General features: G+C 43.7%; 2 protein-coding genes across 2 annotated transcripts in view; both read left to right on the top strand.

Annotated features, from left to right (window-relative positions):
- Nucleotides 1-22,831, top strand: part of LOC130212221 (butyrophilin subfamily 1 member A1-like) — a 29,929-nt gene extending 7,098 nt beyond the window's left edge. Inside the window, exons 4-6 of the mRNA XM_056443406.1 lie at nt 15,872-15,936; nt 16,287-16,400; nt 21,171-22,831. Of these exons, the coding sequence (XP_056299381.1) occupies nt 15,872-15,936; nt 16,287-16,400; nt 21,171-21,703 (712 nt within the window). The 3' untranslated portion in view covers nt 21,704-22,831. The remainder of the gene's footprint in view (nt 1-15,871; nt 15,937-16,286; nt 16,401-21,170) is intronic.
- Nucleotides 22,832-25,257: 2,426 nt separating this feature from the next.
- The window catches only part of LOC130212237 (low affinity immunoglobulin gamma Fc region receptor III-A-like), a 4,261-nt gene continuing 3,450 nt past the window's right edge, over nt 25,258-26,068 (top strand). Inside the window, exons 1-2 of the mRNA XM_056443431.1 lie at nt 25,258-25,277; nt 25,884-26,068. The exon at nt 25,884-26,068 is cut by the window's right edge and continues 109 nt beyond it. Coding sequence (XP_056299406.1) covers nt 25,274-25,277; nt 25,884-26,068 — 189 coding nt within the window. The 5' untranslated portion in view covers nt 25,258-25,273. The remainder of the gene's footprint in view (nt 25,278-25,883) is intronic.

The raw sequence follows: 26,068 nt of genomic DNA on the forward strand, positions 1-26,068 counted from the left end.
CCCGCATTTAGTGAGCGTAGCTCTCTAGTGGGGCAATATGGTACTACAAGCTCCTTAAGATATGATGGTGCATCACCAATCAAGGCTTTGTACGTTAAGAGAAGAATTTTAAAAGTGATTCTTGATTTTATGGGTAGCCAGTGCAGAGCAGCTAGTGCAGGAGTGATCTGTTCTTAGTTCAGTGAGAACACGAGCTGCAGCATTCTGGATCAACTGGAGGGACCTAAGAGACTTATAGAGCAGCCTGATAATAAGGAGTTGACCTAAGAGACTTATAGAGCAGCCTGATAATAAGGAGTTAACTTAAGAGACTTATAGAGCAGCCTGATAATAAGGAGTTGACCAAAGAGACTTATAGAGCAGCCTGATAATAAGGAGTTGACCTAAGAGACTTATAGAGCAGCCTGATAATAAGGAGTTGACTTAAGAGACTTATAGAGCAGCCTGATAATAAGGAGTTGACTTAAGAGACTTATAGAGCAGCCTGATAATAAGGAGTTGACCTAAGAGACTTATAGAGCAGCCTGATAATAAGGAGTTGACATAAGAGACTTATAGAGCAGCCTGATAATAAGGAGTTGACTATCGAGACTTATAGAGCAGCCTGATAATAAGGAGTTGACCAAAGAGACTTATAGAGCAGCCTGATAATAAGGAGTTGACCTAAGAGACTTATAGAGCAGCCTGATAATAAGGAGTTGACTTAAGAGACTTATAGAGCAGCCTGATAATAAGGAGTTGACTTTAGAGACTTATAGAGCAGCCTGATAATAAGGAGTTGACTTAAGAGATTTGTTAGAGCAGCCTGATTATGAGGAGTTGCAGTAATCCAGTCTCGAAGTAACGAACGCGTGAACCAATTTTTCTGCATCTTTTTGAGACAAGATGTGCCTGATTGTTTAAATATGACGTAGATGAAAGAATGCAGTCCTTGAGATTTGCTTTACGTGGAGTTAAAGGACCCGATCAAAGATAACGCCAAGATTCTTTACAGTGGTGTTGGATGCTAGGGCAATGCCGTCAACAGAAACCACATCACCAGATCATTGATCTCTGAGGCGCTCAGAGTAAAATTACTTCGGTTTTGTCTGAGTTTAACATCAAGAAGTTGCAGGTCATCCATGTTTTTATGTCTTTAAGACGTGCTTGAACTTTACCGAGTTGGTTGCTCTCCTCTGGTTTTATCGATAAATATAGTTGAGTATCATCTGCATAGCAATGAAAGTTTATGGAGTGTTTCCTGATAATATTGCCCAAAGGAAGCATGTATAAGGTAAAAAAAATTGGTCCAAGCACAGAACCTTGTGGAACTCCGTGATTAACGTTGGTGGTTATCGAGGCGTCATCGTTTACAAATACAAACTGAGATCGATCTGATAAATAGGATTTAAACCAAATTAGTGCCGTGCCTGAAATGCCAATCGACTGCTCCAGTCTCTGTAACAGGATGTCATGATCAATGGTGTCGAATGCAGCACTAAGGTCTAACAGGACCAGGACAGAGAGGAGTCCTCTATCAGCACTAAGGTCTAACAAGACCAGTACAGAGATGAGTCCTCTATCAGCACTAAGGTCTAACAAGACCAGTACAGAGAGGAGTCCTCTATCAGGACTAAGGTCTAACTAGACCAGTACAGAGAGGAGTCCTCTATCAGGACTAAGGTCTAACAAGACCAGTACAGAGAGGAGTCCTCTATCAGCACTAAGGTCTAACAAGACCAGTACAGAGAGGAGTCCTCTATCAGCACTAAGGTCTAACAAGACCAGTACAGAGAGGATTCCTCTATCAGGACTAAGGTCTAACAAGACCAGTACAGAGATGAGTCCTCTATCAGCACTAAGGTCTAACAAGACCAGTACAGAGAGGAGTCCTCTATCAGCACTAAGGTCTAACAAGACCAGTACAGAGAGGAGTCCTCTATCAGGACTAAGGTCTAACAAGACCAGTACAGAGAGGAGTCCTTTATCTGGACTAAGGTCTAACAAGACCATGACAGAGAGGAGTCATCTATCAGCACTAAGGTCTAACAAGACCAGGACAGAGAGGAGTCCTTTATCAGCACTAAGGTCTAACAAGACCAGGACAGAGAGGAGTCCTTTATCTGGACTAAGGTCTAACAAGACCAAAACAGAGAGGAGTCCTCTATCAGGACTAAGGTCTAACAAGACCAGGACAGAGAGGAGTCCTCTATCAGCACTAAGGTCTAACAAGACCAGGACAGAGAGGAGTCCTCTATCAGCACTAAGTTCTAACAGGACCAGTACAGAGAGGAGTCCTTTATCAGGACTAAGGTCTAACAAGACCAGGACAGAGAGGAGTCCTCTATCAGGACTAAGGTCTAACAAGACCAGGACAGAGAGGAGTCCTCTATCAGCACTAAGGTCTAACAGGACCAGTACAGAGAGGAGTCCTTTATCAGGACTAAGGTCTAACAAGACCAGGACAGAGAGGAGTCCTCTATCAGCACTAAGGTCTAACTAGACCAGTACAGAGAGGAGTCCTTTATCAGGACTAAGGTCTAACAAGACCAGTACAGAGATGAGTCCTCTATCAGCACTAAGGTCTAACTAGACCAGGACAGAGAGGAGTCCTCTATCAGCACTAAGGTCTAACAAGACCAGTACAGAGAGGAGTCGTTTATCAGGACTAAGGTCTAACTAGACCAGTACAGAGATGAGTCCTCTATCAGCACTAAGGTCTAACAAGACCAGTACAGAGAGGAGTCCTCTATCAGGACTAAGGTCTAACAAGACCAGTACAGAGAGGAGTCCTCTATCAGGACTAAGGTCTAACTAGACCAGTACAGAGAGGAGTCCTCTATCAGGACTAAGGTCTAACTAGACCAGTACAGAGAGGAGTCCTCTATCAGGACTAAGGTCTAACTAGACCAGTACAGAGATGAGTCTTCTATCAGGACTAAGGTCTAACAAGACCAGGACAGAGAGGAGTCCTCTATCAGGACTAAGGTCTAACAGGACCAGTACAGAGATGAGTCCTCTATCAGCACTAAGGTCTAACAAGACCAGTACAGAGAGGAGTCCTCTATCAGGACTAAGGTCTAACTAGACCAGTACAGAGATGAGTCCTCTATCAGGACTAAGGTCTAACAAGACCAGTACAGAGAGGAGTCCTCTATCAGCACTAAGGTCTAACAAGACCAGTACAGAGAGGAGTCCTCTATCAGCACTAAGGTCTAACAAGACCAGTACAGAGATGAGTCCTCTATCAGCACTAAGGTCTAACAAGACCAGTACAGAGAGGAGTCCTCTATCAGCACTAAGGTCTAACAAGACCAGTACAGAGAGGAGTCCTCTATCAGCACTAAGGTCTAACTAGACCAGTACAGAGAGGAGTCCTCTATCAGGACTAAGGTCTAACTAGACCAGTACAGAGAGGAGTCCTCTATCAGGACTAAGGTCTAACAAGACCAGTACAGAGAGGAGTCCTCTATCAGGACTAAGGTCTAACAAGACCAGTACAGAGAGGAGTCCTCTATCAGCACTAAGGTCTAACTAGACCAGTACAGAGATGAGTCCTCTATCAGGACTAAGGTCTAACAAGACCAGTACAGAGAGGAGTCCTCTATCAGGACTAAGGTCTAACAAGACCAGTACAGAGAGGAGTCCTCTATCAGCACCAAGGTCTAACAAGACCAGTACAGAGAGGAGTCCTCTATCAGCACTAAGGTCTAACAAGACCAGTACAGAGAGGAGTCCTCTATCAGCACTAAGGTCTAACAAGACCAGTACAGAGAGGAGTCCTCTATCAGCACTAAGGTCTAACAAGACCAGTACAGAGAGGAGTCCTCTATCAGCACTAAGGTCTAACAAGACCAGTACAGAGAGGAGTCCTCTATCAGGACTAAGGTCTAACAAGACCAGGACAGAGAGGAGTCCTCTATCAGGACTAAGGTCTAACAAGACCAGGACAGAGAGGAGTCCTCTATCAGGACTAAGGTCTAACAAGACCAGGACAGAGAGGAGTCCTCTATCAGCACTAAGGTCTAACTAGACCAGGACAGAGAGGAGTCCTCTATCAGGACTAAGGTCTAACAAGACCAGGACAGAGAGGAGTCCTCTATCAGCACTAAGGTCTAACAAGACCAGGACAGAGAGGAGTCCTCTATCAGCACTAAGGTCTAACAAGACCAGGACAGAGAGGAGTCCTCTATCAGCACTAAGGTCTAACAAGACCAGTACAGAGAGGAGTCCTCTATCAGCACTAAGGTCTAACTAGACCAGGACAGAGAGGAGTCCTCTATCAGCACTAAGGTCTAACAAGACCAGGACAGAGAGGAGTCCTCTATCAGCACTAAGGTCTAACTAGACCAGGACAGAGAGGAGTCCTCTATCAGGACTAAGGTCTAACAAGACCAGGACAGAGAGGAGTCCTCTATCAGCACTAAGGTCTAACTAGACCAGGACAGAGAGGAGTCCTCTATCAGGACTAAGGTCTAACAAGACCAGTACAGAGAGGAGTCCTCTATCAGGACTAAGGTCTAACAAGACCAGTACAGAGAGGAGTCCTCTATCAGCACTAAGGTCTAACAAGACCAGTACAGAGAGGAGTCCTCTATCAGGACTAAGGTCTAACAAGACCAGGACAGAGAGGAGTCCTCTATCAGGACTAAGGTCTAACAAGACCAGTACAGAGAGGAGTCCTCTATCAGCACTAAGGTCTAACAAGACCAGTACAGAGAGGAGTCCTCTATCAGCACTAAGGTCTAACAAGACCAGTACAGAGATGAGTCCTCTATCAGCACTAAGGTCTAACAAGACCAGTACAGAGAGGAGTCCTCTATCAGCACTAAGGTCTAACAAGACCAGTACAGAGAGGAGTCCTCTATCAGGACTAAGGTCTAACAAGACCAGTACAGAGATGAGTCCTCTATCAGCACTAAGGTCTAACAAGACCAGTACAGAGAGGAGTCCTCTATCAGCACTAAGGTCTAACAAGACCAGTACAGAGAGGAGTCCTCTATCAGGACTAAGGTCTAACAAGACCAGTACAGAGAGGAGTCCTCTATCAGCACTAAGGTCTAACTAGACCAGTACAGAGAGGAGTCCTCTATCAGGACTAAGGTCTAACTAGACCAGTACAGAGAGGAGTCCTCTATCAGGACTAAGGTCTAACAAGACCAGTACAGAGAGGAGTCCTCTATCAGCACTAAGGTCTAACTAGACCAGTACAGAGTTAGTCCTCTATCAGGACTAAGGTCTAACAAGACCAGTACAGAGAGGAGTCCTCTATCAGCACCAAGGTCTAACAAGACCAGTACAGAGAGGAGTCCTCTATCAGCACTAAGGTCTAACAAGACCAGTACAGAGAGGAGTCCTCTATCAGCACTAAGGTCTAACAAGACCAGTACAGAGAGGAGTCCTCTATCAGCACTAAGGTCTAACAAGACCAGTACAGAGAGGAGTCCTCTATCAGCACTAAGGTCTAACAAGACCAGTACAGAGAGGAGTCCTCTATCAGCACTAAGGTCTAACAAGACCAGTACAGAGAGGAGTCCTCTATCAGCACTAAGGTCTAACAAGACCAGTACAGAGAGGAGTCCTCTATCAGGACTAAGGTCTAACAAGACCAGGACAGAGAGGAGTCCTCTATCAGCACTAAGGTCTAACAAGACCAGGACAGAGAGGAGTCCTCTATCAGCACTAAGGTCTAACAAGACCAGGACAGAGAGGAGTCCTCTATCAGCACTAAGGTCTAACAAGACCAGGACAGAGAGGAGTCCTCTATCAGCACTAAGGTCTAACTAGACCAGTACAGAGAGGAGTCCTCTATCAGCACTAAGGTCTAACAAGACCAGTACAGAGAGGAGTCCTCTATCAGCACTAAGGTCTAACAAGACCAGGACAGAGAGGAGTCCTCTATCAGCACTAAGGTCTAACTAGACCAGGACAGAGAGGAGTCCTCTATCAGGACTAAGGTCTAACAAGACCAGTACAGAGAGGAGTCCTCTATCAGCACTAAGGTCTAACAAGACCAGTACAGAGAGGAGTCCTCTATCAGCACTAAGGTCTAACTAGACCAGGACAGAGAGGAGTCCTCTATCAGGACTAAGGTCTAACAAGACCAGGACAGAGAGGAGTCCTCTATCAGCACTAAGGTCTAACTAGACCAGGACAGAGAGGAGTCCTCTATCAGCACTAAGGTCTAACTAGACCAGTACAGAGAGGAGTCCTCTATCAGCACTAAGGTCTAACAAGACCAGTACAGAGAGGAGTCCTCTATCAGCACTAAGGTCTAACTAGACCAGTACAGAGAGGAGTCCTCTATCAGGACTAAGGTCTAACAAGACCAGTACAGAGAGGAGTCCTCTATCAGCACTAAGGTCTAACAAGACCAGTACAGAGAGGAGTCCTCTATCAGGACTAAGGTCTAACAAGACCAGGACAGAGAGGAGTCCTCTATCAGGACTAAGGTCTAACAAGACCAGGACAGAGAGGAGTCCTCTATCAGGACTAAGGTCTAACAAGACCAGGACAGAGAGGAGTCCTCTATCAGCACTAAGGTCTAACAAGACCAGGACAGAGAGGAGTCCTCTATCAGCACTAAGGTCTAACAAGACCAGGACAGAGAGGAGTCCTCTATCAGCACTAAGGTCTAACAAGACCAGGACAGAGATGAGTCCTCTATCAGCACTAAGGTCTAACAAGACCAGTACAGAGAGGAGTCCTCTATCAGCACTAAGGTCTAACAAGACCAGTACAGAGAGGAGTCCTCTATCAGGACTAAGGTCTAACAAGACCAGGACAGAGAGGAGTCCTCTATCAGCACTAAGGTCTAACAAGACCAGTACAGAGAGGAGTCCTCTATCAGCACTAAGGTCTAACAAGACCAGTACAGAGAGGAGTCCTCTATCAGCACCAAGGTCTAACAAGACCAGTACAGAGAGGAGTCCTCTATCAGCACTAAGGTCTAACAAGACCAGTACAGAGAGGAGTCCTCTATCAGCACTAAGGTCTAACAAGACCAGTACAGAGAGGAGTCCTCTATCAGGACTAAGGTCTAACAAGACCAGGACAGAGAGGTCCTCTATCAGGACTAAGGTCTAACAAGACCAGGACAGAGAGGAGTCCTCTATCAGCACTAAGGTCTAACAAGACCAGGACAGAGAGGAGTCCTCTATCAGCACTAAGGTCTAACAAGACCAGGACAGAGGAGTCCTCTATCAGCACTAAGGTCTAACAAGACCAGGACAGAGAGGAGTCCTCTAGCAGCACTAAGGTCTAACAAGACCAGGACAGAGGAGTCCTCTATCAGCACTAAGGTCTAACAAGACCAGGACAGAGAGGAGTCCTCTATCAGCACCAAGGTCTAACAAGACCAGGACAGAGAGGAGTCCTTTATCAGCACTAAGGTCTAACAAGACCAGGACAGAGAGGAGTCCTCTATCAGGACCAAGGTCTAACAAGACCAGGACAGAGAGGAGTCCTCTATCAGCACCAAGGTCTAACAAGACCAGTACAGAGAGGAGTCCTCTATCAGCACCAAGGTCTAACTAGACCAGTACAGAGGAGTCCTCTATCAGCACCAAGGTCTAACAAGACCAGGACAGAGAGGAGTCCTCTATCAGCACTAAGGTCTAACAAGACCAGGACAGAGAGGAGTCCTCTATCAGCACCAAGGTCTAACAAGACCAGGACAGAGAGGAGTCCTCTATCAGCACCAAGGTCTAACAAGACCAGTACAGAGAGGAGTCCTCTATCAGCACCAAGGTCTAACAAGACCAGTACAGAGAGGAGTCCTCTATCAGGACCAAGGTCTAACACGACCAGTACAGAGAGGAGTGCTCTATCAGCACTAAGGTCTAACAAGACCAGTACAGAGAGGAGTCCTCTATCAGGACCAAGGTCTAACAAGACCAGTACTGAGAGGAGTCCTCTATCAGCACCAAGGTCTAACAAGACCAGTACAGAGAGGAGTCCTCTATCAGCACCAAGGTCTAACAAGACCAGTAGAGAGAGGAGTCCACTAACAGGACCAAGGTCTAACAAGACCAGTACAGAGAGGAGTCCTCTATCAGGACCAAGGTCTAACAAGACCAGTACAGAGAGGAGTCCTCTATCAGCACCAAGGTCTAACAAGACCAGTACAGAGAGGAGTCCTCTATCAGGACCAAGGTCTAACAAGACCAGTACAGAGAGGAGTCCTCTATCAGGACCAAGGTCTAACAAGACCAGTACAGAGAGGAGTCCTCTATCAGCACTAAGGTCTAACAAGACCAGTACAGAGAGGAGTCCTCTATCAGCACCAAGGTCTAACAAGACCAGTACAGAGAGGAGTCCTCTATCAGCACTAAGGTCTAACAAGACCAGTACAGAGAGGAGTCCTCTATCAGCACCAAGGTCTAACAAGACCAGTACAGAGAGGAGTCCTCTATCAGCACCAAGGTCTAACAAGACCAGTACAGAGAGGAGTCCTCTATCAGCACCAAGGTCTAACTAGTCCAGTACAGAGAGGAGTCCTCTATCAGGACCAAGGTCTAACAAGACCAGTACAGAGAGGAGTCCTCTATCAGCACTAAGGTCTAACAAGACCAGTACAGAGACGAGTCCTCTATCAGCACTAAGGTCTAACAAGACCAGTACAGAGACGAGTCCTCTATCAGCTCCAAGGTCTAACAAGACCAGTACAGAGAGGAGTCCTCTATCAGCTCCAAGGTCTAACAAGACCAGTACAGAGAGGAGTCCTCTATCAGGACTAAGGTCTAACAAGACCAGTACAGAGAGGAGTCCTCTATCAGCTCCAAGGTCTAACAAGACCAGTACAGAGAGGAGTCCTCTATCAGCACCAAGGTCTAACAAGACCAGTACAGAGAGGAGTCCTCTATCAGCACCAAGGTCTAACAAGACCAGTACAGAGAGGAGTCCTCTATCAGCACTAAGGTCTAACAAGACCAGGACAGAGAGGAGTCCTCTATCAGCACTAAGGTCTAACAAGACCAGTACAGAGAGGAGTCCTCTATCAGCACTAAGGTCTAACAAGACCAGTACAGAGAGGAGTCCTCTATCAGCACCAAGGTCTAACAAGACCAGGACAGAGAGGAGTCCTCTATCAGCACTAAGGTCTAACAAGACCAGGACAGAGATGAGTCCTCTATCAGCACTAAGGTCTAACTAGACCAGGACAGAGAGGAGTCCTCTATCAGGACTAAGGTCTAACAAGACCAGGACAGAGAGGAGTCCTCTATCAGCACTAAGGTCTAACAAGACCAGTACAGAGAGGAGTCCTCTATCAGCACTAAGGTCTAACAAGACCAGCACAGAGAGGAGTCCTCTATCAGACCAAGGTCTAACAAGACCAGGACAGAGGAGTCCTCTATCAGGACTAAGGTCTAACAAGACCAGGACAGAGAGGAGTCCTCTATCAGCACTAAGGTCTAACAAGACCAGGACAGAGAGGAGTCCTCTATCAGCACTAAGGTCTAACAAGACCAGGACAGAGAGGAGTCCTCTATCAGGACTAAGGTCTAACAAGACCAGTACAGAGAGGAGTCCTCTATCAGCACTAAGGTCTAACTAGACCAGTACAGAGAGGAGTCCTCTATCAGCACTAAGGTCTAACAAGACCAGTACAGAGAGGAGTCCTCTATCAGGACTAAGGTCTAACAAGACCAGGACAGAGAGGAGTCCTCTATCAGCACCAAGGTCTAACAAGACCAGGACAGAGAGGAGTCCTCTATCAGGACCAAGGTCTAACTAGACCAGGACAGAGAGGAGTCCTCTATCAGACCAAGGTCTAACAAGACCAGTACAGAGATGAGTCCTCTATCAGCACCAAGGTCTAACAAGACCAGTACAGAGAGGAGTCCTCTATCAGGACTAAGGTCTAACAAGACCAGTACAGAGATGAGTCCTCTATCAGACCAAGGTCTAACAAGACCAGTACAGAGAGGAGTCCTCTATCAGGACCAAGGTCTAACAAGACCAGTACAGAGAGGAGTCCTCTATCAGGACTAAGGTCTAACAAGACCAGTACAGAGAGGAGTCCTCTATCAGCACTAAGGTCTAACAAGACCAGTACAGAGAGGAGTCCTCTATCAGCACTAAGGTCTAACAAGACCAGTACAGAGAGGAGTCCTCTATCAGGACTAAGGTCTACCAAGACCAGTACAGAGAGGAGTCCTCTATCAGCACTAAGGTCTAACAAGACCAGTACAGAGAGGAGTCCTCTATCAGGACTAAGGTCTAACTAGACCAGTACAGAGAGGAGTCCTCTATCAGCACTAAGGTCTAACAAGACCAGTACAGAGAGGAGTCCTCTATCAGCACTAAGGTCTAACTAGACCAGTACAGAGATGAGTCCTCTATCAGGACTAAGGTCTAACAAGACCAGTACAGAGAGGAGTCCTCTATCAGGACTAAGGTCTAACTAGACCAGTACAGAGAGGAGTCCTCTATCAGCACCAAGGTCTAACAAGACCAGTACAGAGAGGAGTCCTCTATCAGCACTAAGGTCTAACAAGACCAGTACAGAGAGGAGTCCTCTATCAGCACTAAGGTCTAACAAGACCAGTACAGAGAGGAGTCCTCTATCAGCACTAAGGTCTAACAAGACCAGTACAGAGAGGAGTCCTCTATCAGCACTAAGGTCTAACAAGACCAGTACAGAGAGGAGTCCTCTATCAGCACTAAGGTCTAACAAGACCAGTACAGAGAGGAGTCCTCTATCAGCACTAAGGTCTAACAAGACCAGTACAGAGAGGAGTCCTCTATCAGCACTAAGGTCTAACAAGACCAGGACAGAGAGGAGTCCTCTATCAGCACTAAGGTCTAACAAGACCAGGACAGAGAGGAGTCCTCTATCAGGACTAAGGTCTAACAAGACCAGGACAGAGAGGAGTCCTCTATCAGCACTAAGGTCTAACTAGACCAGGACAGAGAGGAGTCCTCTATCAGCACTAAGGTCTAACAAGACCAGTACAGAGAGGAGTCCTCTATCAGCACTAAGGTCTAACTAGACCAGGACAGAGAGGAGTCCTCTATCAGCACTAAGGTCTAACTAGACCAGTACAGAGAGGAGTCCTCTATCAGCACTAAGGTCTAACAAGACCAGGACAGAGAGGAGTCCTCTATCAGCACTAAGGTCTAACTAGACCAGTACAGAGAGGAGTCCTCTATCAGGACTAAGGTCTAACAAGACCAGGACAGAGAGGAGTCCTCTATCAGCACTAAGGTCTAACAAGACCAGGACAGAGAGGAGTCCTCTATCAGCACTAAGGTCTAACTAGACCAGGACAGAGAGGAGTCCTCTATCAGCACTAAGGTCTAACAAGACCAGTACAGAGAGGAGTCCTCTATCAGCACTAAGGTCTAACTAGACCAGTACAGAGAGGAGTCCTCTATCAGCACTAAGGTCTAACTAGACCAGTACAGAGAGGAGTCCTCTATCAGGACTAAGGTCTAACAAGACCAGTACAGAGAGGAGTCCTCTATCAGCGCAAAGTACTAACAAGACCAGTACAGAGAGGAGTCCTGTATCAGCACAAACGTCTAACTACACCAGCACAGAGAGGAGTCCTCTATCAGGACCAAGGTCTAACAAGACCAGTACAGAGAGGAGTCCTCTAACAGCACCAAGGTCTAACTAGACCAGTACAGAGAGGAGTCCTCTATCAGCACTAAGGTCTAACAAGACCAGTACAGAGAGGAGTCCTCTATCAGGACCAAGGTCTAACTAGACCAGTACAGAGAGGAGTCCTCTATCAGCACTAAGGTCTAACTAGACCAGGACAGAGAGGAGTCCTCTATCAGGACTAAGGTCTAACTAGACCAGAACAGAGAGGAGTCCTCTATCAGGACCAAGGTCTAACAAGACCAGGACAGAGAGGAGTCCTCTATCAGCACCAAGGTCTAACAAGACCAGGACAGAGAGGAGTCCTCTATCAGCACCAAGGTCTAACAAGACCAGGACAGAGAGGAGTCCTCTATCAGCACTAAGGTCTAACTAGACCAGGACAGAGAGGAGTCCTCTATCAGCACTAAGGTCTAACAAGACCAGGACAGAGAGGAGTCCTCTATCAGCACTAAGGTCTAACAAGACCAGTACAGAGAGGAGTCCTCTATCAGCACTAAGGTCTAACAAGACCAGTACAGAGAGGAGTCCTCTATCAGACTAAGGTCTAGCAAGTCCAGGACAGGGAGGAGTCCTCTATCAGGACCAAGGTCTAACAAGACCAGGACAGAGAGGAGTCCTCTATCAGGACTAAGGTCTAACAAGACCAGGACAGAGAGGAGTCCTCTATCAGGACTAAGGTCTAACAAGACCAGGACAGAGAGGAGTCCTCTATCAGGACTAAGGTCTAACAAGACCAGGACAGAGAGGAGTCCTCTATCAGCACTAAGGTCTAACTAGACCAGGACAGAGAGGAGTCCTCTATCAGGACTAAGGTCTAACAAGACCAGGACAGAGAGGAGTCCTCTATCAGCACTAAGGTCTAACTAGACCAGGACAGAGAGGAGTCCTCTATCAGCACTAAGGTCTAACAAGACCAGGACAGAGAGGAGTCCTCTATCAGCACTAAGGTCTAACTAGACCAGGACAGAGAGGAGTCCTCTATCAGCACCAAGGTCTAACAAGACCAGGACAGAGAGGAGTCCTCTATCAGCACTAAGGTCTAACTAGACCAGGACAGAGAGGAGTCCTCTATCAGCACTAAGGTCTAACTAGACCAGTACAGAGAGGAGTCCTCTATCAGACCAAGGTCTAACAAGACCAGGACAGAGAGGAGTCCTCTATCAGCACCAAGGTCTAACTAGACCAGGACAGAGAGGAGTCCTCTATCAGGACTAAGGTCTAACAAGACCAGGACAGAGAGGAGTCCTCTATCAGGACTAAGGTCTAACAAGACCAGTACAGAGATGAGTCCTCTATCAGCACTAAGGTCTAACAAGACCAGTACAGAGAGGAGTCCTCTATCAGGACCAAGGTCTAACAAGACCAGTACAGAGATGAGTCCTCTATCAGGACTAAGGTCTAACAAGACCAGTACAGAGAGGAGTCCTCTATCAGCACTAAGGTCTAACAAGACCAGTACAGAGAGGAGTCCTCTATCAGCACTAAGGTCTAACAAGACCAGTACAGAGATGAGTCCTCTATCAGCACTAAGGTCTAACAAGACCAGTACAGAGACGAGTCCTCTATCAGCTCCAAGGTCTAACAAGACCAGTACAGAGAGGAGTCCTCTATCAGCACTAAGGTCTACCTAGACCAGTACAGAGAGGAGTCCTCTATCAGCACGAAGGTCTAACTAGACCAGTACAGAGAGGAGTCCTCTATCAGCACTAAGGTCTAACTAGACCAGTACAGAGAGGAGTCCTCTATCAGGACTAAGGTCTAACAAGACCAGTACAGAGAGGAGTCCTCTATCAGCACTAAGGTCTAACTAGACCAGTACAGAGAGGAGTCCTCTATCAGGACTAAGGTCTAACTAGACCAGTACAGAGAGGAGTCCTCTATCAGGACTAAGGTCTAACAAGACCAGTACAGAGAGGAGTCCTCTATCAGCACTAAGGTCTAACAAGACCAGTACAGAGAGGAGTCCTCTATCAGCACCAAGGTCTAACAAGACCAGTACAGAGAGGAGTCCTCTATCAGCACTAAGGTCTAACAAGACCAGTACAGAGAGGAGTCCTCTATCAGCACTAAGGTCTAACAAGACCAGTACAGAGAGGAGTCCTCTATCAGCACTAAGGTCTAACAAGACCAGTACAGAGAGGAGTCCTCTATCAGCACTAAGGTCTAACAAGACCAGTACAGAGAGGAGTCCTCTATCAGGACTAAGGTCTAACAAGACCAGGACAGAGAGGAGTCCTCTATCAGGACTAAGGTCTAACAAGACCAGGACAGAGAGGAGTCCTCTATCAGCACTAAGGTCTAACAAGACCAGGACAGAGAGGAGTCCTCTATCAGGACTAAGGTCTAACAAGACCAGTACAGAGAGGAGTCCTCTATCAGCACTAAGGTCTAACTAGACCAGGACAGAGAGGAGTCCTCTATCAGCACTAAGGTCTAACTAGACCAGTACAGAGAGGAGTCCTCTATCAGCACTAAGGTCTAACAAGACCAGGACAGAGAGGAGTCCTCTATCAGCACTAAGGTCTAACTAGACCAGGACAGAGAGGAGTCCTCTATCAGGACAAAGGTCTAACAAGACCAGTACAGAGAGGAGTCCTCTATCAGCACTAAGGTCTAACAAGACCAGTACAGAGAGGAGTCCTCTATCAGCACTAAGGTCTAACTAGACCAGGACAGAGAGGAGTCCTCTATCAGCACTAAGGTCTAACAAGACCAGGACAGAGAGGAGTCCTCTATCAGCACTAAGGTCTAACTAGACCAGTACAGAGAGGAGTCCTCTATCAGCACTAAGGTCTAACTAGACCAGTACAGAGAGGAGTCCTCTATCAGCACTAAGGTCTAACTAGACCAGTACAGAGAGGAGTCCTCTATCAGGACTAAGGTCTAACAAGACCAGGACAGAGAGGAGTCCTCTATCAGCACTAAGGTCTAACTAGACCAGGACAGAGAGGAGTCCTCTATCAGGACTAAGGTCTAACAAGACCAGTACAGAGAGGAGTCCTCTATCAGCACTAAGGTCTAACTAGACCAGTACAGAGATGAGTCCTCTATCAGCACTAAGGTCTAACAAGACCAGTACAGAGAGGAGTCCTCTAGCAGCACTAAGGTCTAACTAGACCAGTACAGAGATGAGTCCTCTATCAGGACTAAGGTCTAACAAGACCAGGACAGAGAGGAGTCCTCTATCAGGACTAAGGTCTAACTAGACCAGAACAGAGAGGAGTCCTCTATCAGGACTAAGGTCTAACTAGACCAGAACAGAGAGGAGACCTCTATCAGGACTAAGGTCTAATAAGACCAGGACAGAGATGAGTCCTCTATCAGCACTAAGGTCTAACAAGACCAGTACAGAGAGGAGTCCTCTATCAGGACTAAGGTCTAACTAGACCAGTACAGAGATGAGTCCTCTATCAGGACTAAGGTCTAACTAGACCAGAACAGAGAGGAGTCCTCTATCAGGACTAAGGTCTAACTAGACCAGAACAGAGAGGAGTCCTCTATCAGGACTAAGGTCTAACAAGACCAGGACAGAGAGGAGTCCTCTATCAGGACTAAGGTCTAACTAGACCAGAACAGAGAGGAGTCCTCTATCAGGACTAAGGTCTAACTAGACCAGAACAGAGAGGAGACCTCTATCAGGACTAAGGTCTAATAAGACCAGGACAGAGAGGAGTCCTCTATCAGGACTAAGGTCTAATAAGACCAGGACAGAGAGGAGTCCTCTATCAGGACTAAGGTCTAACAAGACCAGGACAGAGATGAGTCCTCTATCAGGACCAAGGTCTAACTAGACCAGAACAGAGAGGAGTCCTCTATCAGCACTAAGGTCTAACAAGACCAGTACAGAGATGAGTCCTCTATCAGGACTAAGGTCTAACTAGACCAGAACAGAGAGGAGTCCTCCATCAGGACTAAGGTCTAACTAGACCAGTACAGAGAGGAGTCCTCTATCAGGACTAAGGTCTAACTAGACCAGTACAGAGAGGAGTCCTAACCCTGTCATGTCTCGGTGGTGTTTTCTAAATCCTGATTGAAATTTCTCAAATAAACTATTATGATGTAGAAAGTCGCACAACTGGTTCAAGTGTTGTTGTTGTTGTTGTCACTTTAGAACTGAAGCAGTCAGTTGTTTCGTTGCCACACATTCAGGTGTGTGTAGTGTGCAGAATATTTCCTCTGGAAAGGTAAAGACACGTATTCTAATCACTGTGTGCAACACACCAGTGCATACCCTGGTGGTTGTAGCTCCGCCTCCTGAAAAAAGCAACTGTTTCATCACAGGGTCACCTGCAGAGTTCACCAGAGGGATATCAACCAGACCAGGGAGGTGGAGGTTCTCCTGCCAGGTAGCTGCAGCTTTGTTTCACCCTCCGAAGAATAAAAAGCATCTTTTATCGTTTTATCATTATCGTGATAAAAAAAAAATCTTTCCAGCAATGTGTTAGATAATAAAAACAGCTTACAATTAACTTTAAATTTTTTATTATTTCATCCAAAATATGTTATTCTACACGTTTCATTTCAAATGTAATCTGAATAAAACGTTTGCTTTAACAAAAGAACATAACATCTCAGTGAAATCGTGATTGAGTCACGTGACAGCAAATCAGTGAACTGATTAAATTGTTATATCATATTTCTCAGAATGTATGTTCCATATTAAGTCGTGTTTCCTTGATTCTTTATCTCATTTCAGTCGTGAGGAGGAAGTCGTGCGTCCTGACCGCCGGCGTCGCCGTGGGGACCACTCTGCTTCTCGTGGCCGCGGGCGGAATCATCGTTGTTCTGCGGAAGAGGTTCAGAAAATCTGGTCAGTCAATAAACATGAAGACAATATCGTCTTTGGACAAAAACAAATAAATCTGCCGAGTTTTAATGTTCAAGGAGTGTTAAAAAGATTAGGATTAAGTTATGAGTATTAATGCAAGTAAGGGGAATATCTATAATATATACGATACAATAACAGAGCAGGACACATACACATATATGTATACTTAATATATATGTATATTTATGAAGTAAACGTATATATATATATATTAAGTATACATATATATATACCCGCGACCCTAATGAGGATGAAGCGGTATTGATCATGGATGGATGGATATATATTAGGGCTGTGAAACGATTACAAATTTTAATCGGGTTAATCACAGGTTTTTGTGGATTAATCATGATTAATCACATATTACCGATATTCTCGGTATATTTTGTGAGAACATAGAGATTTATGACAAAAGACGGATAAATACATTTCTACATTCTTCTATACAATGGTGCTGCAACTCAGCAGTTATTTAGCAGTTTTCTTCCATATGGAACATTAACACATCTTCATCCTAAACAGAATGTTTAACCCTCCTGTTACCTTTCGGGTCAATTTGACCCCATTCAATGTTTAATGTCGGTGTTCTTTGGGGTCAATTTGACCCCATTCAATGTTTAATGTCGGTGTTCTTTGGGGTCACTTTAACCCCAGGCTGTTTTTCACTGTGTCAAACATATAACAAATATCAACTTTTTTATTTATTTAAAGGGCTATTTAGGTAGTCAACAAACAAACATAAAGTACCTCACACTTAAACTTGGGAAGCAATATTAATTCTAATAATTTTCTGGAGGTTTTAATTGCTGGGGTCAAATTGACCCCGAGGGTAAAATATGTTAGTAAATGTAAAGGTAACAGGAGGGTTAAACAGAACATTTGTCTCTTGTTTGTCAACCATTAACTCCACCATGATACAATCTAAAGGTGGACAGATTGACAAGTGACTTTTGTTTTGCTCGGTCCCGATGCGCGCGCACGGAGCTCTGTGGTGCGCCAGACGGAGATCGATAAGTGTTAACGCAACGCGAAGAGACAGAAATGACATGCTGCTGTGGAGATACGATCAACAACAGACGTTTAGTTTAATAAAAGAACAAAGACGTGCTCTAGAGAGCATGTCAGGGGGCGGGCCAATCTCTTTAATGTCATGCGATCTACCGACACTACGCCGCGATCGACTGGCAGGTCGCGATCGACGTGTTGAGACCCTGATCTACAGGAAGTAGAAGTCATAACAAGGTTTCCGGAGGTGAACCTGCGGAAGGATCATTACCGATGAACAGACCGTCTGCATGAGAGCGGACAGAGTTCAGATTGAAGTGGTGGATTGGAAGCTCATTTTGCAAGTGACTTTTTTTTCGTCCCGACGACCAACAACAGACGGATTGGAAGCTCATTCTGCGCATGCGTTAAATGCGTTAAAAAACAAAAACTAGTTAAACCTGTAATTGAATTAACTGAGTTAACGCGTTATTTTTCACAGCACTAATATATATATATGTATGTATATATATATATATATATACAAATCTATATATAGATATATACAGGACTGTCTCAGAAAATTAGAATATTGTGATGAAGTTCTTTATTTTCTGTAATGCAATTAAAAAAACAAAAATGTCATGCATTCTGGATTCATTACAAATCAACTGAAATATTGCAAGCCTTTTATTCTGATTTATTGCTGATTATGGCTTACAGCTTAAGAAAACTCAAATATCCTATCTCTAAATATTAGAATATCATGAAAAAGTATACTAGTAGGGTATTAAACAAATCACTTGAATTGTCTAATTAACTCGAAACACCTGCAAGGGTTTCCTGAGCCTTGACAAACACTCAGCTGTTATAAATCTTTTTTTTTACTTGGTCTGAGGAAATATTCAAATTTTATGAGATAGGATTTTAGAGTTTTCTTAAGCTGTAAGCCATAATCAGCAATATTAAAAGAATAAAAGGCTTGCAATATTTCAGTTGATTTGTAATGAATCCAGAATGCATGACATTTTTGTTTTTTTAATTGCATTACGGAAAATAAAGAACTTTATCACAATATTCTAATTTTCTGAGACAGTCCTGTATGCAGGGTGTCCGCGGGTCCTTAAAAAGTCTTAAAAAGTCTTAAATTGCTTTTCCTAAAAATAAGGCCTTAAAAAGTCTTAAATGGTCTTAAATTCAGATTGGATTGGTCTTAAATTTTTTGGGTGTCATGTCCAGGTGTTTTCCTGGGTCAAAATGGGCTGTTGAGTGATCAGCAGCTGGCCGCTCGGTCCATTCGCGCACCTCACAGTTGCGTATTGATCAGACAAGAAGACACGCTTATCAACTCGTGTTTCCCCTATAACAGGGTGAAATCCCCCCCCCCCCCCCCGCAAACAATTCTCGGCTCGCGCGACAGAGCGATGTGCGCGCCGGCATCGAAGCTGCCGTGATGCGCGCACACGGGTGAGCACCGCGTATTCGGTCCCATCCCCTACAACGTGAAGCATCGGCTAGTTTAGAAAACATGGCAGGATGCAAGTTCAACAACGGCTTGAAAAGAACGAGTGTTTCTGGTCACGGTCGGTGAAATGCTTCTGAAGCTGCGTTGTGTGTCGCGAGACTTTCCAGCGGTGGAATCTCACGTGCAGAGCAAGAAGCACAGAGACTAGCGAAGGCCGCCAGCAGCCCGCGGGGCTAGCTCCTGCTCCGCCGCTAGCTCCTGCTCCGCCGCCCGCAACGACGTCAACGCTACAACGCTGGAGGTCACTGGAGGAAATCCAGCGCCGTGCAACAAAGAGCTCATCACCGAAGTCCAACAGGGCGCCGTGTTCTTCATTCTGTTCCACGAGACTCTGGACCAGACCACCGCGAGCAGACAGCTGGACTTCATGTGCGTTATTGGTGAAACGACCACGTCCCGTCAGGATCCTGTGGAGCTCATGGGCCATGACACCGCCCAGGACCTACTTCAGCACCTCAAAGTAAGTCTAACATAATTATATGTATTAACTATCCTCTTGTATATGAGTATGTGTTTCATATAGTTAGCTTTACTCATGTGTCAAGTTAATAACATGCATAGGCGCACTACACATTAATTAGACTAATTAAAAATAGTTTTAGAATGGTAGTAAGTAGAGTGGTGTTTACCTGTCAATATGTCTACATAGTGTTCACTAGGCTCAAGGGATGGCTCACGTTGCTTAATTTGTAAAAATAGTATTCATTCCTATTGATCCAGTCTGACATTAATCTGAAGTGGTGTCATAAGAGATGTGGTGACTTGTTTGGCTAATGTCTGCCTTTTTTCTTTCTTTTTTCCAGGAGAATGGACCAAATGTCAACTGGAAGTTTTTATATTAATACAGTTTGAAAAGGATTGTTTTCCTAGTATATTCACAAAAGCTCAGCAGTAGACATGAACCTGTGACACAAACATCCATCACATAGAGACATGAGAACTCACACACACACACACACACATACATTCTATTATGTAAATGAATTTGCATTTTAAAAGCAGCTGGAAATGTTATTTGTTATTTTATGGATTTTTTTGTTCAAAAGGAACTATGTTGCATGTATTTTTAAAATATATTTACTTAATTTTAGAGACATTTGTTCATGGGACTTAAATGTTCTGAAAATGTATTAATAAATATAATTTACAACAGCAATGACATTTGTGTTATCCTTTTGCATTACACCATACTGTTAATTTTGAACAGACATCAGTGTGTTTACTTTGAATTAATTAATTTAGATTAATGTATATTTCCATCGTAAATTAGGTCTTAAATTTTATTTAGACGTGGTCTTAAAAAGTCTTAAATTTCACTGGTTTATTCCTGTAGACACCCTGTATATGCGTATGTATATCTATATATAGATATACATACATATATGTATATACGTATATGTATGTATATCTATATATACAGGACTGTCTCAGAAAATTAGAATATTGTGATAAAGTTCTTTATTTTCTGTAATGCAATTAAAAAAACAAAAATGTCATGCATTCTGGATTCATTACAAATCAACTGAAATATTGCAAGCCTTTTATTCTTTTAATATTGCTGATTATGGCTTACAGCTTAAGAAAACTCAAATATCCTATTTCTAAATATTAGAATATCATGAAAAAGTATACTAGTAGGGTATTAAACAAATCACTTGAATCGTCTAATTAACTCGAAACACCTGGAAACACATTTTCAAATGTTTGATTTTGTTTTGCTGTTATAAATCTTTTTTTTACTTGGTCTGAGGAAATATTCAAATTTTATGAGATAGGATTTTAGAGTTTTCTTAAGCTGTAAGCCATAATCGGCAATATTAAAAGAATAAAAGGCTTGCAATATTTCAGTTGATTTGTAATGAATCCAGAATGCATGACATTTTTGTTTTTTTAATTGCATTACAGAAAATAAAGAACTTTATCACAATATTCTAATTTTCTGAGATAGTCCTGTATATCGATATATATAAATACATACATATATGTATATATAGATATACATACATATATGTATATACGTATATGTATATATACGTATATGTATGTATATCTATATATATATCGATATATATAAATACATACATATATGTATATATACGTGTATGTATATCTATATATATATCGATATATATAAATACATACATATATGTATATATACGTATATGTATGTATATATATATATATACTGTTTCGAGATACAAAATGGCCGATATCATGATGTAACTGACATCTCTTTCCCGCAGCGGAGGCACCGAGCTCCCCGTCGTCGTCCAATCACAGCGCGGCGAGCGGCTCCTCTGAGGCCCGGCAGCTGCTGGTGAGCATTAGGGTCGGCGGCGAAGACGAGCGACCCGCCGCCATCGAGGTTCTGAGGGCGGAGCTGGAGGAGCTGAGGCTGAAGCTCGGCCAGAGAGAAGACGCCATCCTCCGGACGGACCGCGAGGCGCCGCGCGTCGTCCACGGCGACGCGTCGGCGTCCCTTCCTGCGGCCGCTGCCAGAAACGCCACGGGCAGGAGGCGGAGCTTCGTGCGCCAGAGCAGCAATCCGGTCCGCGGCCCCTCCCCCGCCCACAGAGCCAATCGCAGACACAGCGAACCGGCTCCTCTGCCGCGGCCGTCCGGTTCCCGCGGCCGCCGCTCGTCGGGCGCCCTCGCGCCCGGGCCGGGCGCCAGGCTCCCGTGGTCACGTTCCTCCGCCGGGTTTCCGGCGATGGCGAATAATCCGTACTCTCATCTGGGAAATGTGGCGGAGGACTCCGAGATGTTGATCGCATGAGGGAAGAACACATAATATAAATATACACTACCGTTCAAAAGTTTGGGATCACTTAGAAATGCCTTTATTTTTCAAAGAAAAGCACTGTTTTTTTAATCAAGATAACATTAAATTAATCATAAATACCCTCTCTACATTGTTAATGTGGTAAATGAGTCTTCTAGGTGGAAACGTCTGGTTTCTAATGACATGTCTCCAGAGGTGTATAGAGGCCCATTTCATCATCACTCCAGTGTTCTGATGGTACATTGTGTTATCGCCTTAGAAGACTAATGTCTGATTAGAAAACCCATGCAATTATGTTAGCACAGCTGAAAACAGTTATGCTAGTGATGTAAGATATACAACTGGCCTTCCTTTGAGCTTGAAGTTTGTAGAACAAAATTAATATTTCAAATATTAATCATTATTTCTAACCTTGTCAATGTCTTGACTATATTTTATATTCATTTGATAAATAAAAGTGTGATTTTTCATGGAAGACACGAAATTGTCTGGGTGATCCCAAACTTTTGAACGGTAGTGTATACCCACCACAGGACATATATATTATTATCATGAAACCTATTTGTTGATGAACTGAGTATAAGGCGTCGTCACGGGGATGGTAATAGTTTTAATTGTTCTCATGGCTCAAGGGCACAGGTGTCAAACACGAGGCCCGAGGCCCGAATGCGCCCCACCGCGTCATTTTATGCGGCCCCTGACGGCTTGAAAGACACATGATCGCCTTTATATCCTGTGCTTTTATTTTGAAGGTTATACAAATTAAATGGATTTATGTTATAATATTAGAGAAATAATAATGCATTTCATGTTATTGTGAAATGTTTTTGTTTACAATATTTCTACTCTCGAATAAACAATAATCAAATGCAAAGATAGTTATTTAACTCTATGTTCGGGAGTGGTTTACACAGCGCTTCAGGTACACCGGCCCTTTAAGAGGCGGCCATGATTGACTGCTCTACGGCTCTTCTTCACACTGCAGGACAAACACAGGACTTTCACCCAGGAGAAGGTGTTCATGCCGGCGTCTCTTTGCTTACGCAACCCTCTGGGTTGCCATGGCGACCGGCCACCTGCTCCTCTCGCTCTGTTTTCATCAATAAATGTCAGATAAATATATTTTTGTGTCAATTATATTTTCTCTGAAATTTATCTTTTGCAAATCTGTGTAAAAACACAAAAGTTAAGCAAAGTATTTTAGTTTATCAGGTTTCTCTTTATTAACCATTTTAAATTAATTTTCAATTAATTAAAATCTAGAGCCACAATCCGGTGGAGTTATAGTCATTTCAGTTTTAAGAGTTTTAAGATTTAAACTAATGCCATGAAGTTATTTTACTCTATAGTCTGTCTTTAACTATGTACTATTTATTTAAATTTAAAGTGTTGGTACATAGGATGGTTTTTATTTGTTTATATCCACGACTACTCTAAAGTAATAATGAACTTTATTTAAATTTTATTTTATTTCAGTGCTCCATGGTTAAATAATGACATTAATTTGTACTTTCCAGGGCTCCAGACTAACTTTTTTAACTAGGAGCACAGTCGCTCCTAACTTAAAATGTTAGGGGCGCAAGCAGAAAATTTAGGGGCGCACTTTTTCCTGGGTCAAAATGGGTCTTGGGTGGTCCCAAAAAATTTTTTTGCGCGCTATGCGCGCACCTTCTATTCATGCAGTCGAGCTATTGAGTGCGTGATCAGCAGCTGGCCGCTCTGCCGTGATACGCGCACACAGGTGAGCACACCTCCTTGAAACATACTATTGAGAACATATTCGCTGACATGAACCTGATGAACACAGTTGTTTTTTGTTTTTTCAACGCAGACTTTTTTTTGCCTTAGGCGCTCGGGATTTGTCATAGGCGCTCGGGAAAACGGCTTAGGCGCGCGCCCAAATTTTCTCTGCAGGAAAAACCCTGACACACTATAAATCGACTTGCAAAGTTTTCCCATCATTTTTACTGTATTACTGATAAATAATTTGACAATATACAATCTTATGCCTGTTTGCCTTCATGAACTGCAAAACATTCACAACAGAGAACTCTTCAGAAGTTACTGTATTGAGTTTAAACATATTTGAAGAGAAAACATACCTTGAGCATGTGCATGTTGCACTTCGATGTGGCCAATCAAAACATTTGTTGGTTTCTAGAGATGCACCGATCAGGTTTTGGTGCCGATCACCGATCACTGAAATCAGTATCTGCCGATCACCGATAATACCGATCACTGAAATCAGTATCTGCCGATCCGATAATACCAATCACCGATCACGGTGTTGATTGAAGCATTCTATTTATTGTGTAGCATTATTGCCTAGGACTATGAGGAAATACATATATAAAGCAACTCAAACATTAAAGAAATTACCGATTTCTTTAAACATTTAGAACTTTTACTTTGAAAAATTTCCTAATTGATACATTAAAATTGTTTGATTGCTATTGTAGGGGATTTCAGATATGTATGGAACACATCTGCATCATTCATTTCCTGGAACTCTTGGGGAAATCTATATACAGGACTTTTCTTAACATACACAAGACTGACTAATTTTTATAAACTCTTCCTTGGTACAGTAAACATTTTTAATGTTAGCATAATTTAAGCTAAATCTCAGAAACTATCTATAAAGATACAACATCAGTTCATTGTTTACTTTTATATGTTAGTGTATGATTTGTCGACATCTTATTTTGATAAACAGATGTTGTTTCACGTGGTTCTTTCCGCTAACTTTGCAAAACCGGATGTTGTCACTTAAATCCTTCTGCTAACGTTATCAAAACCCTCGCGCGCTCCAGATCGAATGTGTTTACCGTGAACATCAGTCTGTAGGGGCAGACATGTGAGAGTCGGCTGAGTCGACCCAGAGATTCAACTCGGGGGACGGGGACGCCGCTCGGTGGTGAGGATCCCCTCTGACCTCTGACCTCTGCGGCCCTCGCCCTCGTTGCGTCTCCGCTGCGGTGCGCCTCTTTTCACACATTAGCCCCCCCCCCCCCTCTCACACACAGGCCAGCCTTCTTCTTCTTCGGTTTTCGTCTCCTTTCTTCTTCTTCTGGAGTTAATGTCGGTTAGCAAACCAGTCATTCAGGCATTACCGCTAACTATAGTGGGCTGAAGTGTAGAACAAGTTTGTAAACAACAAAAATATTTAATAACAAAAAAAAGAAATCTGCTAATTTACTTGTCGCGCATGCGCGAGTTGATGAAAAATTTACTCGCACTGTGTCTAATTTTAGGCGCAAAATGCGACCATTTGGTCGCAGTCTGGAGCCCTGCTTTCTTTTAATTGTATTTAATCCGTCATCAGTCTGCTTTGAAACCGATGAAAATCAAATTAATTCCGAAATAAGTTTGTTTTATATTTAATTTATATGACAAGCAGACAGATTTATCTTGAGGTTGGTTTCAGTTCTGAGTTCTGCTGAGTTAACACATCGCGGGAGGAAGAGGAGGAGGAGCAGCAGCAGCTCTGGGCCTGCAGATGTTTCCTCAGTCATGTGGTCGTCACGGTGATGCAGGATGCAGCTCACTGCGCTCCGCCTGCTCATGGGTGAGCTGATCTGGGTTCTTGTTTATTCTCCTTCCTCTTTGTGTCGTCGCTTCTTTTGCTGGAAGAAAACAAAAACGAGAGAGAAAGAAAAAAAAGTTTGTAAACCAAAAATAATTTTAAAAGTATGTTAGTGTTAAAAACATTTTTTTTAAATAAAGTATGTTAGTATGTAAAAAAAATAGAAAAAGAAATGTTAGTATGTAAGAAAAAATGATTTTAAAGTATGTAAAAAAAAATATGTAAAAAAAGTTACGATTTTAGTATGTAAACTATTTTTTTTAAAGAAGTAATTTAGTATGTAAAAAGCTCTATGTAAAAAAAAAAGAAGTATGTTATGTAAAAAAATGTATGTAAACAAAGTTAAGTATGTTATTATGTTAAAAAATATAGAAAAAGAAGTATGTTAGTATGTAAAAAAAGAAGCTGTTATTATCTAAAAAAAATAGAAAAAGTAGTATGTTAGTATGTAAAACATTTTTTTTAAAGAAGTAATTTAGTAGCCTATGTAAAAAAAAGAAAGAAAAACAAGTAGGTTTGTATGTAAAAAAAGAAGGAGTTTGTTGGTATGTAAAACATTTACATTTAATACTCTTTTCTGTTCCGCAGCCGGCCTCCAGGTCTTCTCTTCCTCCGCCGGCCTCCTGGTCGTCCCCGACCGGTCTCAGTTCTTCCGGTACGACTCCTTCACCCTGAGCTGCGAGGCCCGGCTGAACTCCACCGGCTGGAGGGTGAAGAGGAGGACGGAGGGCGGCGGCGTCCGGCCCTGCACCTCCGGCTGGGGCACCGCCTCC

Source organism: Pseudoliparis swirei, chromosome 21, assembly GCF_029220125.1.
Source record: "Pseudoliparis swirei isolate HS2019 ecotype Mariana Trench chromosome 21, NWPU_hadal_v1, whole genome shotgun sequence".
NCBI lineage: Eukaryota > Metazoa > Chordata > Actinopteri > Perciformes > Liparidae > Pseudoliparis > Pseudoliparis swirei.